We start from the raw sequence: 17,251 nt of genomic DNA, 5'->3' as shown, positions 1-17,251 counted from the left end.
GAAATTCCGGCCATGCTTGCCGGAAGATGGCTTATAATTACATTTCTTGAAAGAATCAATGGTTGAACTACAGTTGCTGCTCTGTTCATTGACCCCCTGCTGCATCACCCTCATCGGCACTTTGCAGTAATTATTTATTATCAAGCAGTAGCTTCGGAATGCGAGTGAATATTTAAATGGATGAGGCCCCCCATTTATATATACGATCATGCAACGAACGGGTAAGTTTGGGTTTGGGCTGAAACAGGCGGCGGAAGACTGCGGATTGCTGGTTTATGGTGGGCTCGCCTTTGTTTCTGTGGGTGTGCCGGGATTCAATGTAGCCTAATGCCTATCCATTTCAATATTTTATCATTGTTTTCAAAACATCAAAATAGACATTATTGTTTATTTCCACAAAATAGCAAGTATCGACAAATTTTCGTGACGAAAATAAATACATGATGAGTAGGTGAAATATAAGAGATGTATTTTTTTTAAGAATAATAGTTGCATTAAAAAAAATGTAATATTTATTGATGAAGAATAATTAATTAATGAGTTGAAGATCATTCACAAATTTCGAACTCTTGGGCATGGATGGCATAATCGAAATCAAACTCCTCCACTCAAAATGATGATAGTTATTGTATTCTGAGGATTCACAAAAAGTGCAAACTTGACAACTTCACATTTTCATACACAAACTTGTATTCTGAAAGAGTATATAATGTCATTTCACAAACATGTTCAAAATCTCGTATCATAAAACATACTTGAATTGCAAATGTGGGAATGAGAAGGATTCCAGCACTTCAATATCTTTCTGATCAACATGCCTTAAAGAAAGAGTAGTATCTTAGAATGAAAAGAACGAAAGTAACAATATTTAGGGACTCCGTATCCCCCTTATATCCCGAAACAAATATCAACTTATTTATTCAGATACACAGATAATTATTGTAGAATGAAACGCATTTAAAAAAATGAAAAAATATATCTACCTCAATCTATGATTAACCGGGGTCAAAGATGATTCCTAACATGTGTGCAATAAGGCTTCTAACTGAAATCTCAATTTACAAAGTCATCACTACCGAACTTTATTGCCAACTAAAGATATCCTAACTACAATCAGTCATCAGAAGCAGCAAATGGTTTTAACCTGCAAGAATTCATATAAACATCACGGTACCAGTAAAGCCCGTCATCATTTCCATAAAATCAGTTCAGTTACCTATAATCAGTATACAAAGTTCGGTTCTTCCTCACAGGAAACAATGGCAATTCTTCATGTGTCATCCGCTTGTAGGTTCGTAAGATATTTTTATGCACAAATGCTAAGGGAGGATTTATGTACATATCACTGCAAAGCATAGCATTTGCAATCATGAGTGAGAGAAGGGGGCATTTGCAATCATGAGAACGAGAAGGTGAAGACAAAACAAAGTTAGACTACCAATAGAAAAAAGACCTGACACTTATTTATGCACATTAGTAACTTACCCGGGTGGGGAGGGGGAAGCTCTCCTCTCCTGCACTAAGAACCTTTTTCTATTAATCTAAATGAGGATTAAACAGGAGGAAGTACTACAAGAGTACTTGCTTCAGGTTGCCGATTTCTTCAACTGCTTCACTAATTCCATGGAGAACCATCCTCCTCACCTGAGCCATTTGTAAAGTTGGTAAGCTTCATGAAGATGAACAATATGAGAAAACTGCAGAAGGCCCTTACACAACCCACCTCCAACAATTTTGTTTTGGCTTTGTGTTGCATAGGAAGAAGGTGAATTTCTTCGGCCAGTTCCATACATTGAGTAGCATTTTCAGGAGAGACGAAATCCAAAACAACATTGACACATGACTGGAAAACGGAAAGAGATATCATCAATTAAGTTGCATATGTTTAAGCCAGAAATACAGTTGTAAAGTAAATTTGAAGTGATGGATAGTTTATAGTTATGTATGTCAGTTTGAGTGCGACTGAATATTTAGTTGTGATTTCAGTAAAACCACGCGTTGACAAAAACATAGAAAGGAAAAAATAAATATGGCGAGTGATTTATCTACCTAAATAAGCATGTTAACAGACAAACTATCAGCCTGCCTGCCTGGTTCATTTCATAATGAAATGTTCAAAGGTCCTATGGAACACCTACGCACAACCAATGTTCTTCGCCCAACACAGTCAATCTTACAAGGGCCCCAACGCACACTCAATCTTACAAAGGGCCCCAATGCACACTCAATCTTACAAAGGGCACCAAGGCACACTCTTCACAAAAGGCCTGTGCCTAAGCTTGTATATGTGCATAGCTCGGTTTTTTTTAACAGCTAGGATTCATGACTTACACACGCCATTGGGTTTTTCAAAAAACAAATCCAATGTGGATACACTGAAATCAAGCACGCTTTCTGAGATAGAATCACCTCACTACTACCCTATAATTAAATTTGGAACTATAATTTTATATAGTCTTGCAAAACTGGTCTCCAATGACTGGACATCTAGGCCTCAATCCATGCACATTGATGTGGCGATGCAGAATAACATTAAGAGGAGATCTTAGAATTTCAAAGAACATTACTTTATCAATCATTCTTAAGGGCATTCATAAGATCCTTCTCAATAAAAACTCTATTTGTGGGTATTTTTGAGACATGTTGTGATACTACTCACCCAAAAAGCAAGAGTGCACACAGTTAATGCCAATGCATGAAGCATTGAAGTGTAAAATGCTTGGTTTAGAACTTTAGAATACCACCTTAAGTTTTCTGATTTGATAAGGACAGCCTGCAGGAATGAAGACAGCTTCTCCAGGATATTGATCAAAAGTCCATGGTTGAATATCTGCAAGCGTTGAGAACAAGCTCCTTATTGTGCACATGTAATTGATTGCTAAGGAAATAGGAATCTGTGAGACTTACCAAACTCCTCTTTAAGCTTCAATTTGTGAAATGCATCAAGGAAAATGTTCTGATCTAAAATTGGATGAGCCTGTTACACATGTACAAAAATCAATATTTACTCCTAAACTGCAGTTTTGTAGCACAAGCTCTTCTTTTCATTGAAAACCTACATTGTTTAGACAGCATGACCCGCTGTTTAGCTCTTTAGAATGTCGCCTGAGGTACTCAAGAAGTTTTGGCACATCTTGTCGACGAAAAATGTCCCACTGGGCACCACAAGAATTCATCCCTTGCTTATCTTCACTGGAGCATGAGCTTTCTACATCTGCCCCTAGAAAATACTCATCGGTATCTTCAGATTTCTCAATAGTTCCACAGCAGAATATTGAGGCATCGGTATCAGATTCACTATCGCTGGATAAATTCCCATTTTCAGTATTAAGTGTTTGATCCTCAAGGATTTCACTAGAGCTAAAAGGAACTTTTGCCATTTCATTTTCCAGGTGGATGTTTTCCCTGATATCTTGCAAGCCTGATTCACCTGTGCCTTCACTCTGCAAAGGTGATTTACCTTTCTGATCACTAGAATTACTTAACGATTGCCCGCGATTGTGATCTAGAGCCTTACATTTTTTCATTGAATTTTCAATGTTATTAATTTGTTCTGGTGAAACTGGGGTATCAGTAGCACAAGCGAGAATGTTAACCTGAGAATGAAAAGCCAATGGAAGTTATATTTAATTGTCAATGTTAAAAACTAGCTATTAATTAAATACACTTGGACATGGAGATCATATTTGATAACATGAGGGTCCTACCATATCATGTGATTCATAACACAACTTAGACGAAACATCAGCCTGCATTTGTCCCTCTGGGCCTCCATATGAAAAATGGATACATGGACCTAATTCCGGCCTCTGAAATTGCTCTGGCATTTTCGCTCCCAAATTCAGAAGGCCACACACTGGATTGATATACTCTGGAAGTGGTAAGGCACTTAAGATCTCGTTATAGTGGATCGGAAAGTGCTTTTGAAATAAATGCGAGGAAAGCAAAGCTTTGAACTTCAGAGTTTTTAGCCGCACGCTTGCATGTGTTCCCTTCTCCAATGATCCCATGAAAACCCGCTTCCTGTCGATTTCTACCTGCAACAACAATACTTGCCTTCAGACAAAGACATACATGGACAGGAGTACTACATTTCACAAGGCAAAACATGGGAATGGGTAAGATGAAATGGACGATCGCAGAAATCCCATTGATATGGTAACAGAAAGTTGTACATTAAAAGATGAAGGTGAAAGCCTGACGTAGCAATCCAAAAATCATCCTTGGTTTGACAGTGTTTCAAAGAAAAATTATTAAGGACCGCGGGACAATTGTCAAAGAAAAAAGGTAACAAGAGAGATGAGTATTAATTGACCTCACACCAATCTATGCAGTTTGTCACTTTCATGTCGTTTTCAATACAATGTTCAGAAATCTTGTTCTCCATGTAAGAGCTAAACATGATAACTGGATCCCAACACAAACTTGAGGATCTCCGAAGCACATTTCGAACTACAACTGGTTGACCTTTAGTCCAATGGTTCTGGAAATGCTCGGGGGATTCATGATGAATATCGTGAATAGCAGGACAATACAGATAGTTGTCCTTGTACCCTAATTTCCTATATGTACCTTTCTGAACCTTAGCATCATCATCTTTATGACTAATGTCCTCACACAGCGAGCAACACAAAGAAAAATCTGCAGTTTCTGGAAGGTGATAAAGGCGCAACATTTCTTCAGCTCTGACTTCGAGATCTCTATTCCAGGAGCAGGGATATACACATTTTAGATCAAGGTTGCTTCTACCACAGCCTCCTATATTTATAGGTGGGCAAGGAATACTTCCATCAGAACTAGGTTCCCAGATTTGCAAGGACGGCGGGAAGTGACAGGCAATTTCACCAGAATTTTGCTTGCGTCGCTTAAGGATTAGATCATCACCAGAAGCAATTATTTTCCTTTTCTTCAAATTTTTGCGCTTACAACTTCCAAATGAACTACGTTGAGAAATCTCATGACAACAACTCAGACAAAGGTTGTATGAACAATTCATGCACGTCCTATGATAGTCCGTGATAGCACTTTTACATCTGTTGCTGCTCAAAATTTGAATGACCACACACGACATCAACACATGAAAAAAAAAAAAAAATTGGTTGTGTTTATCATCAAATTATATTGGAATAAAGTTCCACTTACCAGCAAAGTAGCTTGTGGAAACTTATGTTGGCCTGTGGAATCTGGATTTCAGATTGGGGTTTCCCTATTGTAAAACAAAGTTGGGATGCATGCTTTAACATCAATAAAGGAAACCAACTCACTGATTAAGTTACCGGAAATTACCCATACCTGTTACCATAGCTTCAGATTCGAGCTCAACACTGTGCTCATTATTTACTTGCTTCAGCACAGGAAGAAGCATGTGGATTAGATAGTGAAGCAATTTGATCTTATTGACCTTCCTTTTCCCACTAAAGCAGTCCTGGATGAAATGCGGGTACATAACATTCAAATCAATATAGTGCTTCCCAAAAAGCAACATACAAATTGCATATCTTCACTAGCCAAACCTTATGACTGAGTTTTTTATTTTGTCGTTTCTCACAAACATTGCAGCTACAAGTTCCGCAACATGCTGGACATTTCAATTTCACGGCTTGCTTCTCGATATACCTACATAAGATTCGATTATAACTAGAGATAGTTTACCAGTGACAATCATGTCTGTTCCACCAGGCAAGGGAGAATGACTGCTTCTAATTATGATAATTTATCACATCCCTATATTCTCTCAAACATTTATCACAGATTCTAAAGAGAGAACATAAAAAATAGAAGTTAACTTTGTTTGCATCTTGGCAACTAACAAGATTTCCAAACATGGTGGGCAGCTAAATCATATTTTTTTCTGAAAACTGATGAAAATTTTGACTCTCAATTAGGTTGCTAAAACTCTGAAATAGACATGCGCATGGATAAAGCGAACCCAATACGTCAGTTTAAACAAGCATCTGTAACAATTTTTAAAAGCAAACACTACAATACAACTTCTTAGTGAACATAAACACAGCCTGTAACATGGACGAATGCATTCTAAATTTCCAGATGCATACTTTGAAGTCAAATAAGAACTACAGACCTCTGTTTTATGCAAACCACGCAAAAGAATCGTTTCCTGCAAGCTAAGCACTTGATCAAGAGCCGGCCTTTACTTTGCTTACACCAATGGCATTTTCTTATTTTCCTTCTCTTCATATCCCCCGCAAATGGCACAATCTAGTCCAATCCAAAATAACAAATATATGAATAAATATCAATTCACCCAAAAAAAGAACAATAATAATATTTAAATTTATTACCAGGAAAACTTTTATGGGTTCATTCAGATTAAAAAACATGATCAAAATTCGACAAAAATCGATTTGGGGCTAAGATCAGATATCACACCTGTCATAGTTAACATGGGTTATGCTAAAGATTGGTAGATTATAACAACCTGCATTGTACCAATGGGGAGTGGTTCAATATTCTTCGACCGAAAATGCCTCTGTAAAACCAAGTTTTCATGCAGATTCACCCCTAGTTTCACATCCAAACCACCATTGCACTCCCCAAATTTCTGCAAACTGGCAGGGGATTGCGAAATAGCCATAACTCCATATGGCAACGCCCTCGTTTCATCAGCAACCACATTGTCCTTCAACTCTTTTTCCTTCTCCTTCTTCTTTGTCACCTGCCTCTTCAAAAACTCTCTAATCAATTCCAATTGCAAGTCCCCGCTTTTCAGTTTCATCCTCTTCAATACATCATCCAAGGCTTCCGAAACAGCCTGCCGCTTCCTCCTCTCCACCGTCAATGGCACTTGCTTCAATTTCGGAACCCGAACAGTATCCCCATTATTTGCCCTTTTCTTCGTCACTTTCCTCTCCAGTTTAAGCGAGTCGGGCACTTTCTGTCTGTTCTGGCGGTGCTTTCCTTGAAGATAATGGATATCGCACAGCGTTTTCCCAGCCATCGCTTGCCGCTTGCACCGCCATTGGCGCCCGTCCGTCCGCTTGCACCGGAGCTCCTCCAGGGGCGGATCTTTCCCCCCCATTGAGATTCGCTATTCACACCTCCCTTTTCCAGAAATTCTCGGGCAACGAATATCGGTCGCAATTCAGTAAATTTCTAGGGTTTCCGAATAAAATCCGTAAGAAGGAAAGAAAGGGTTCTGTGCCCAAAAAAGAGAGTGTTTTTATTACTCTGTATTTGACACTTCAGCGTAATCACAGGTGGAATCATCAAAATGATGACACCGCCACTTTAACCATTGTCTTTGCTGACTGTAAATTTCCGTACACGCAGATTCGCGTATACTGTGTGTATTCGTATCTGAATTCGAATTGACAATTGTCGTGCCCACCAGATCAGAGCTTCTTGATCAAAATGTGTGTGGTGAATTCCCAATTGGTTTGGGATTTGATTTCTTGATCAAAGTTGGGGAATTTGAATTTTCTGATATGATTCCATTATCTGTATTCAAATTGAATAATACGGATACCAGAGATTCTATTTCTTGGGATTACACTGTTAAGGGTCAATCAGTGTCGATTCAAGATTCTTGAAGCAAAAAATAACTTTAATTTGTGTTCTTGATTGTATTTTGTCCACAGATAAACTAAAGATCTATCTTTCTACATTTGAGACAGAAGATTTGGAACATTTTGCGTAAAAGAATGCTTTACAATTTTATTTATTTTTTTACTTGGTGGGCAGGGGCAGCAACATTGTGCATTCTTTTCATTCGCAAAACATGGTTTGGTTTTCGGTTCAAGCAGTTTATGCACAAAACATGCATCCTTTTTTATTAGGAGAATGTTGTGCATGCCAGCATATCCAAGCAAATGTAGCAGCACTACTTGATATTACATTCCTGTAGCCCATTTTTCACTCTGTGTCACTAGAGTGTAGTGTAGTTTGAGAGCCCAATTCTCCAAACTTCTGGCCTAATATATAAATCTACCAGTTCACAAGTGTATCACAATCACATAATTGACAGATTCAGTATGCACATTTGCGGGTTGAAATGTATGTTATTTGGGTACATAAGGAATTTACGAATTACAATATGTTTTCGAAAAAGATTGGATTGACAAAATATTCTAGATATGATATTTTAAATAGACTTGAAGCTCTAGTTTTTTAGCACGAGGTTTGGTGTTTTCAAGGGGATCTACGATTTCACCATCGAGGTATGCATCTTGAAGATAGTAATGTATGTTATATGAATCAATGTCTATATGTATGTCGTAAGGGCAGCTCCAACGTTGCGCAAAAGAGCTCCAATGGGGGGCGCCAAAACCTGTGCAGCATTCATTTTATTTTATTTTTTTTTAATTTTTTTTAATTACCTTTTATTTGTTTTTTTTAAATATTTAAATATTAATTAAATATTTTTGGTATTATTTTAATAATTAAATATTAGGAAAAAAATTAATATATAATCATTTAATATAATCAATAAATATTTTATTATTAATTTAATTTGTAACATTTAAATAATTATTTTATAAATAATTTTATTTTGTAATACAAATGCAAATAATAATTATTTAATAATTTTCACATATTAATTTGTATTATCTATAAATTAATTTATATAATAATAATTAAATCATAAACTTAAAATTTAATATTTATATGTATTAACAATAAAATATTTTTTTAATTAATAAAAAAATTAATTATATAATTTATAAAAACAATATTAATTATATAATTTGTAAAAATATGTTGAATAAAATTAATTATTATATGTGAAATAAAAGAAATATTCCGAAAATATTCTTTTTTGTGTAAGATTTGGAGTAAATGGGTTGGAGATGGATGTTGTGTTTTGTGCAGAAATTGCACTATTTTAGTGCAAAACTTGCACCAAAATAGTGTTTGTGGTCGGAGATAGCCTAAGACATGATTATGAAACATTTGTTGTGGCAAACATTTACATGATTAACAAAAGTCGAGACGCGGACATCTTTTTTATATTACTATTATCGATTCTAAAAATATCGAGAAATTCATTTCAACTTCGAGCTTTGAAGATTCTGACGTGTTAGAAGCCAAGATCGAGCAGCATATGTATATTTTTAAAATCAAATTTTTAGTTAGCATATTTTCGACATATACGAAATCTAATCCGTACAACTGAATAAATAGCATTATTTTTTTTAATGTTTTGTTTTTTTATTTAAGTTGTTGTATTTTTAGTTTATTTGTTCGATAACGTTGCAAAACTATTAAATTTTGATTGTAAAAACATTTGGTGTATGGTATTAATTAAAGCTGTCAAAACGAATGGACAGAGTGAGCCAACCCGCAACTTAACAAAACCCGCTAGTTGGTGGGCGGGCCGGCCCACCATTTAGGCGAGTTGAGAAATTATCAACTCAACCCGTCTATTTGGCGGTGCGGATCGATCCGTCAATTTTTAGTTATATTTGACGGATTGAGACGGGTTGGCCCGCAACCAACCACAACCCACCGATTGGTGGGGCAGGCCGACTCATGATTTAGGCGGGTTGAAAATTTATCAACTCAACCCGCCTATATAGCAGGACAGAGCAAGTCCAGCTCACTTTGACAACATTGATGACTATTTCCGTACATTCAAACACTATAATGTAAACTATTTATTGAAGTATTAAAAGCGTGTGTATATAAAATTATGAATTGAGGTTATTTGAGTTTAATAATAATACTAAGAAGAAAAAAAGGCCAAATATGACCTGATTTTTTCCAATAAATAAATAAATATCTTTGATGAGGTTTATGTATGTTTTAAATGAATGTGTTTATACTTTAAACATTCGATTGCTCACTATCTAATTCGTGTCTTTTAATCTGTATATGTTCCGTTTTTTCCGTATATTTAGTTCATTATGCTTCAATTCTGAGTAGCACGGTGCCCTATGCTTGGTAGGTGCGAATGATTGTTAAATATTAAAATAAAATATTAAGTTATGATTATTAATTTCGGGTCAGATTTCGTTTAATATTAAATTATTTTATTTAAAGAAAATATTTTATTGTTTAACAGTAAAATAATTGTTAAATAATTATTATTATAATATTTATTGAAAGAAAATTATTTTTGTTAAAAAATACTAATAATAAAATTAAAATTAATATTTATATTATTTTTATGTTAACGGTAATTGTATAATAATTAATATAGTATTAATATCTATAAATTAAATTATTTAATAATAATATAGTAACATTTTTTAGTCGTTATTATTTTGAATTTTAGTTAATAATTTATTTGATAATTAAAAAATTATTTCATTTCATTCTTTTTTATTTTTTTGGTATCAATCATTTGAAGGAAAAAAATTTAATTTGCGATAACGACACAGATGGTTTTGTTGTTAGAACTTAGAAGTTGATTAGCTGAATAAGAATAAATTCAAATTTACTTGACATACCTTTTAATTCAATTTTGGTTTCCTGTAAAATAATGGTATCATGATTTATGGGAAAGACTTCCAGTCCAGAATTCCTCTATTTTGCTGTGAGATGAGATCTTTGCATTTTCTAGGGGAAATAGAATAGTATCATTAAATATTGTGATAGAAAAAAGGAATCAATTAACATGAATATATAATATGATATTTTTTTAAAATTTTTCTAAATATTTTTTTTGTAAAAATTATTACTATGTTGTACGTTTATTTTTAATTTTTATGTGGCTGTTAATTTGAAAGCATTTTTTTTTTTGTTATATGCTTTATTTTTAGATAGAAAAATTAAGCCAACTCAACTTTTAAATATGTAAAATTTATTTGTATTAACAAATAGAAAAAATTATTTCGAATTGAAGAGGTCATGTAGTGACCCTGCATGGAATCACCTACTAACTGGCAACTAATAGCATGCATTAAACTTAATACAGCAAAATACTTAACAGAGTAAAAACGTGCGGAAACATAATCCATAATTTACATATCAGCTTAGTAATATAATCCAGGCTTAAATCTGTAGTGATACAACCAAATCGAAATCTTAAACAGTAAACATTATACAGCTATATCGAATCCTGCTGTATAATAAAATCCTCAAGGCTCCTGCTCCCTAGTCCTGCCTTGAACTACCAGCTCCGTCCATCCTGCGACCTGCCCCATGAAATAGGGTGTCCAAGATAACAACTAGGACGTGAGCGCTACGCCCAGTACATAGACATGAGTAAACATATATATATAATGCATGCAACATGATGACTGGTACAAGGTCATCTGAAAAGTCATGCTCAGAACCGGCGCCACATGAGTGCTGCCACCGCACGGATCAACCTCTGGGTGCAACCACACTCATCTAGTACACCAGAGTAGACAGACATAAATGCCCCCGCCGTCGCGGTACTCTCAGTGACAGACTATCGAGTATAGAGCTGAGCGGCTCTATAATCAGGTATAACAAAGAATAGGCTCAACGTGTATATGCACATGACATATGAGTATAGAAAACGGTAAATCATACATCATGCCATATAATAATGTCAAATAAATGCAACATATAAACATGTATACTCGCTGGCAATCTCAGTCAATGTGTACGTACCTCTAGGCTAGTTCAAGTATAATAGGATCCTAGGTTCCAAGCCTATATTCAAAAATTCATCGTATCACTACATAAATTTTATAAGCCTTAACTAAGCTAATAAGTACTCCCAAAACTTAAATAGATTCCCGGACCATACCTTCGTCCGTAGTTAGCCCTTTGGAGTCGCTAGTCTCGGATGACTATAACCACACCTTGGTTATTCCAGAACCTCTATTATAAACGATAGGGCCCTCAAGTGTATATCTCACACTATATAACTGAAGAAGGAAACGCGGGAATTCATATTTCAAAACTGAAGCAAATGAGCCCTATTTATAGCCAAAATCTCGGCAACAATCGGAACCACCGATCTCGGGATCGGAGCTTCCGATTCCAGCTCATTCTGTGCATGTCCGACACGTCGGGATCGGAACCACCGTTCCGGGATCGGAACTTCCGATCGAACCCCCGATCAACATTTGTCAAAACTTACGGCTGAGTCATCGAGCATTGCTGGCTGGCTGAGATCAGAACCTCCGTTCCTGATCGGAACGTCCGATCACCGTGCATCCAATCTGCTTCCGAAGTGGTCAGGATCGGAACTTCCGAACTGGGATCGGAGCTTCCGATCTGGCCCAAAAATCAAAAGCCCAAATTCCTCTTCCGAAGTCCAATAACACTCCGAAATAGATCAATTACCAACCCTTAATCATGTTTAACATATTATTATCTTAAAATGGGTTCCGGGTTACTACATTCTCCCCACCTTTAGATATTTCGTCCGCGAAATAACATCTAAAGACAATAAAGATAACAATATGAAACATCAAACCATGTCTTATTACAACAACGGTAATTACATCTTACATGGTAATCAAAAATACAAAGCAAACAACTCAGGATATTCTGCTCGCATACGACTCTCAGTTTCCCAAGTTGCTTCTTCAACGCCTCGGCGCTGCCACTGTACCATCACAAGTGGTATAGTCTTATTCCGAAGAACTTTCTCCTTCCTGTCTAGGATACAGATTGGTAGTTCAACAAAAGACAGATCTGGCTCTAGCTGAATATCAGTAGATTGAATCACATGAGATTCATCAGCTATGTACTGTCGAAGCAACGACACATGAAAAACATTGTGTATACTGGAAAGAGATGGCAGTAAAGCCAAACGATAAGCAACATCTCCGATCTTCTCCAGTATTTGGAAAGGCCCAATGTAACGAGGAGACAACTTGCCTTTCACACCGAATCTCATCACCTTCCTGAAAGGTGATACTCGCAGAAAAACATATTCACCAGGCTCAAACTGAAGTGGCCTGCGGTGAATATTCGCATAACTGGCTTGTCTATCTTGAGCAACTTTGATCCTATGCTTGATCAAATCTACCTTGTCTATAATCTGCTGCACCAATTCAGGACCCTCGACTTGCCGTTCCCCGACTTCATCCCAGAATAACGGAGTACGACACCGTCGACCATACAATGCCTCGAAAGGTGCCATATCAATACTACGATGATAACTGTTATTGTAGGCAAATTCAATCAAAGGTAACTGATCCTGCCAAGATAAACCAAAGTCCATGACAGAAGAACGTAGCATATCCTCCAGCGTACGAATAGTGTGCTCTGACTGCCCGTCAGTCTCCGGATGATACGCCGTGCTCAAACTCAGAGTGGTACCCAACGCTTCCTGAAAACTACCCCAAAAACGTGAGGTAAATCGCGGATCTCTATCACTGACAATGCTTACTGGAATCCCATGTAATCGCACTATCTCCTGGATGTATAAGCGTGTCATGCGATCATAAGAATACTCCCGATTATAAGGAATAAAGTGTGCTGATTTCGTCAAACGGTCAACAACGACCCAGATAGCATCACACTGACGTGAAGTCATAGGCAAGTGGGTGACAAAATCCATAGTCACGTGCTCCCACTTCCATTCGAGAATCTCAAGATTCTGCAGTAATCCACCTGGTCGTCGATGTTCAGCCTTGACCTGTTGACAAACCAAACATCTCGAAACAAACTGATAAACACTTCGCTTCATTCCCTTCCACCAGAATCTAGTTCGCAAGTCCTTATACATTTTCATACTTCCAGGATGAACTGATAATCGACTCCTGTGAGCTTGAGAGAGAATATCATTCCTGAGCTTCGCAACATTAGGTACAACCACTCTATTGGATAGGCACAATAAACCATCTGCCTGAAAATGGAATCCAGATGTATTAACTCCATTGGCTAGACGTGCCAATCGCTGAGTCTTATCATCAGATATCTGAGCATCTCTGATCCGAGAATACAATGCTGGCTCAGATAGAATAGTATACAAACGAATCCCATTCCTCCCTTTCTTGTGCTTGAGCGTAAAACTCAATGAACAGCATTCTTGAATCATATGAGATATTTCATTAGTCTGAAGTGCAGACAGTCTCACCTGCCGACTCAAGGCATCAGCAGTAAGATTAGCAGAACCTGGATGATATTTGATTTCACAATCATAATCCTTCAAGAGATCCATCCAGCGTCTCTGTCGCATATTCAACTCTGCCTGAGTGAATAAATACTTCAAACTCTTGTGATCCGTAAATATCTCAAATTTCTCGCCATAAAGATAATGTTTCCAAATCTTGAGCGCAAACACAATGGCGGCTAACTCGAGATCATGCACTGGATAGTTACTCTCATGCGACTTCAACTGTCGAGAAGCATAGGCAATAACATGTCCATGCTGTGTCAAAACACATCCCAACCCCTGACCAGAGGCATCAGTATAAACAACATAACCTCCTGATCCAGAAGGTAGAGCTAGCACAGGTGCAATAGTAAGACGTCTACGCAGCTCGTGAAACGACTCCTCACAATCCGAGGACCAAATGAAGGTAACATCTTTCCGAGTAAGCTGAGTCAAAGGCCTGGCCAACTGTGAAAAATTCTCGATGAACCGACGGTAATATCCCGCTAGACCCAAGAAACTACGAATCACAGCAACCGTCGTCGGTCGAGACCAGTTCAGCACTGCCTCTATCTTACTAGGATCAACAGATATCCCTTTATTAGTAATCACATGACCGAGAAATACTACCCGATCAAGCCAGAATTCACACTTGCTTAATTTTGCATATAGCTGCTTATCTCGTAACGTCTGTAGAACAATCCTCAAATGCTGTGCATGCTCATCCTTGTCATGAGAATAAACAAGAATATCATCTATAAAGACGATGACAAATCTATCCAGATAATCTCGAAATATCTGATTCATCAGATTCATAAAGACTGCCGGTGCATTCGTCAAACCGAATGGCATCACCAGAAACTCATAATGCCCGTATCTGGTCCTGAAAGCAGTCGTAGATATATCTGAGTCTCGTACCCGCATCTGATGGTATCCAGATCTCAGATCTATCTTAGAATAAACAGAAGTACCCTGTAGTTGATCGAACAGATCATCAATCCGCGGCAAAGGATACTTATTCTTGATGGTGACACGATTCAACTGCCTGTAATCAATACATAATCGCATCGATCCATCCTTCTTTTTGACAAAAAAAAACAGGTGCTCCCCACGGAGAAACACTCGGACGAATATATCCCTTATCAAGCAGATCTTGCAACTGCTGTTTCAATTCCCTCATTTCTGACGGTGCCAGACGATAAGGTACTCGGGATATAGGCGTAGTTCCTGGTACTAGATCAATACCAAATTCAACCTCTCGAACCGGAGGAAAACCAGGAATCTCATCAGGGAATACGTCAGGAAACTCGCTGACAACCGGTAGCTGATCAATACCCGTACTACTCATGGACATATCAACTGCATAGATGAGGTAGCCCTCCCCACCTGACTTCAAGACATGACATGCCTTCAGAGCCGAAACAAGTGGCATCGGAGGTCGCGCACCCTCACCATAAAAGTACCAACTATCACCCTCAACGGGATGAAACTGTACCAGACGCTGATAACAATCCACAGTAGCGTGATACAAAGTCAGCATATCTATTCCCAAAATACCGTCAAAATCCGTCATCGCTAATATCATCAAATTAGCCGATAACACATTACCCTCAAACTCCAGAAGGCAACCCATCACTAGACGCTTAGTTACTATCTCTTGCTCCAACGGAGTAGATACAACTAAATCCATATCTAATGATACATAAGGTAATCTATGTCTCTTAACGAAGCGACTAGAAATAAAGGAATGCGATGCTCCCGTATCAATTAATACAATTGCAGGAATACCACATAACAAGAAGTTACCTGCCAACATGCGATCGCTTCCCTCCGTAGCCTGCTTCTGAGACAGAGCAAACACCTGCCCTTGAGTCTGGGGACGATAACCAGAAGAACTCTGTGGTGCTGGCTGCTGACGTGGAAAATTAGAAGCTTGAGATCCAACTTGTGATCCCGATCCACTAGCAGAACACATGCGCTGAGGACAATCTCTCCGCAGATGTCCCTGCTGACCGCAAATATAACATGCACCAGTAGCTCTCCGACATGAAGCTGCAGGATGCTTCCCACCACAGTGGCTACAAAACTCCTCCTTCTTCTTCTTCTTCCCAAAGCGGAAAGTACCTCGTGAACCACGAGAACCAGACGAAGTAGTAGGAGTAGAAGAAGACGTAGGTACAGATGGTACAACAGATTGAGCTCGAGGCTCAACAAATCCACTAGACTGTGCTGGCATCATCAACTGTCCACGCCTGTTGCTGGTCTCCACAAGACGGCAACGGTTCACCAAAGTCTCATAAGATACCGGGTCATCACAGACGACAACCTGAGAGTAGATATCTTGGTTCAGGCCTTGCAGAAAGATATCATATTTCGACGCATCACTCTCATTGATATGAGGACTGAAAGGTAGCAGATCAAGAAATCGCTGTTGATACTGATCAATAGTCATTGATCCTTGCCTTAAAGTAAGCAACTCCATAGATCGTGCTTGGCGAACAGCCGGAGGAAAATATAATTTCTGAAACTCCCGACAGAAATCCCCCCAAGTCACCTGTCCTCTTTCAGTACGTGCCTGAGCAACCTTGGCATCCCACCAAAAACGTGCTCTATCCTCTAGAACGAATTCTAGAACTTCCAGTTTCTGCTCCTCAGTACACTCAAAAGCTCGGAACGTGCTCTCAAGTTTAGACATCCAGCTTCTAGCTTGTTCAGGATTCTCGCCTCCCACTAAGGGTTTCGGTCCTACCTGCATAAACTTATTAATAGTATAGCGACGTCGACCCTCATGAGGACGATGTTGATCATCCTGATGATGATGGCGACGATGATGATGACCACTTCCCTGGCCAACACTACCGTGACTCTCGTCAGCCATATCCTGAAAAGAATTGCACATTAAAATCCCAAATGCGCAAGAATTACTCAAGACTAAACTAAATCCCAAGTACTAATCCCAAAATCTAAACCTGGCTCTGATACCAAAAATGTAGTGACCCTGCATGGAATCACCTACTAACTGGCAACTAATAGCATGCATTAAACTTAATACAGCAAAATACTTAACAGAGTAAAAACGTGCGGAAACATAATCCATAATTTACATATCAGCTTAGTAATATAATCCAGGCTTAAATCTGTAGTGATACAACCAAATCGAAATCTTAAACAGTAAACATTATACAGCTATATCGAATCCTGCTGTATAATAAAATCCTCAAGGCTCCTGCTCCCTAGTCCTGCCTTGAACTACCAGCTCCGTCCATC

General features: G+C 38.0%; 1 protein-coding gene across 2 annotated transcripts; it reads right to left on the bottom strand.

The window, feature by feature from the left end:
- Positions 1-844: 844 nt before the first annotated feature.
- On the bottom strand, positions 845-7,529 carry LOC140880303 (lysine-specific demethylase JMJ28). 2 transcript variants are annotated; one of them, XM_073284632.1, is made up of 14 exons: positions 6,440-7,529; positions 6,083-6,219; positions 5,514-5,616; positions 5,293-5,425; positions 5,143-5,206; positions 4,316-5,039; positions 3,708-4,037; positions 3,060-3,596; positions 2,908-2,977; positions 2,745-2,830; positions 1,724-1,843; positions 1,486-1,644; positions 1,217-1,345; positions 845-1,144 (listed from the first exon to the last, which is right to left on the bottom strand). In XM_073284632.1, exons 1-12 carry the CDS (start codon positions 7,037-7,039, stop codon positions 1,570-1,572), a joined length of 2,979 nt encoding a protein of 992 aa, XP_073140733.1. In that variant the 5' UTR covers positions 7,040-7,529; the 3' UTR covers positions 845-1,144; positions 1,217-1,345; positions 1,486-1,569. The 2 variants fall into 2 exon arrangements, with proteins under 2 accessions (XP_073140733.1, XP_073140732.1); XM_073284631.1 differs by having other exon boundaries at positions 845-1,345.
- Positions 7,530-17,251: the final 9,722 nt, after the last annotated feature.

This window comes from Henckelia pumila, chromosome 2 (assembly GCF_033568475.1).
Source record: "Henckelia pumila isolate YLH828 chromosome 2, ASM3356847v2, whole genome shotgun sequence".
In the NCBI taxonomy this organism is placed as follows: Eukaryota; Viridiplantae; Streptophyta; class Magnoliopsida; order Lamiales; family Gesneriaceae; genus Henckelia; species Henckelia pumila.
The sequence above is the reverse complement of the archived record's forward strand: the minus strand, read 5'-3'. Positions and strand labels throughout refer to the sequence as shown.

What these genes read in the sequence shown, in the direction of transcription:
- LOC140880303 (XM_073284631.1), bottom strand. Translation starts at nt 7,039, where the DNA reads ATGGGGGGGAAAGATCCGCCCCTGGAGGAGCTCCGGTGCAAGCGGACG. An exon ending in ATCTGAAGCTATGGTAACAG is followed by an intron (nt 5,207 to 5,292) that starts GTATGGGTAATT and finishes GTTTTACAATAG; the next exon opens with GGAAACCCCAATCTGAAATC. An exon ending in CCAAAACAAAATTGTTGGAG is followed by an intron (nt 1,645 to 1,723) that starts GTGGGTTGTGTA and finishes CAAATGGCTCAG; the next exon opens with GTGAGGAGGATGGTTCTCCA.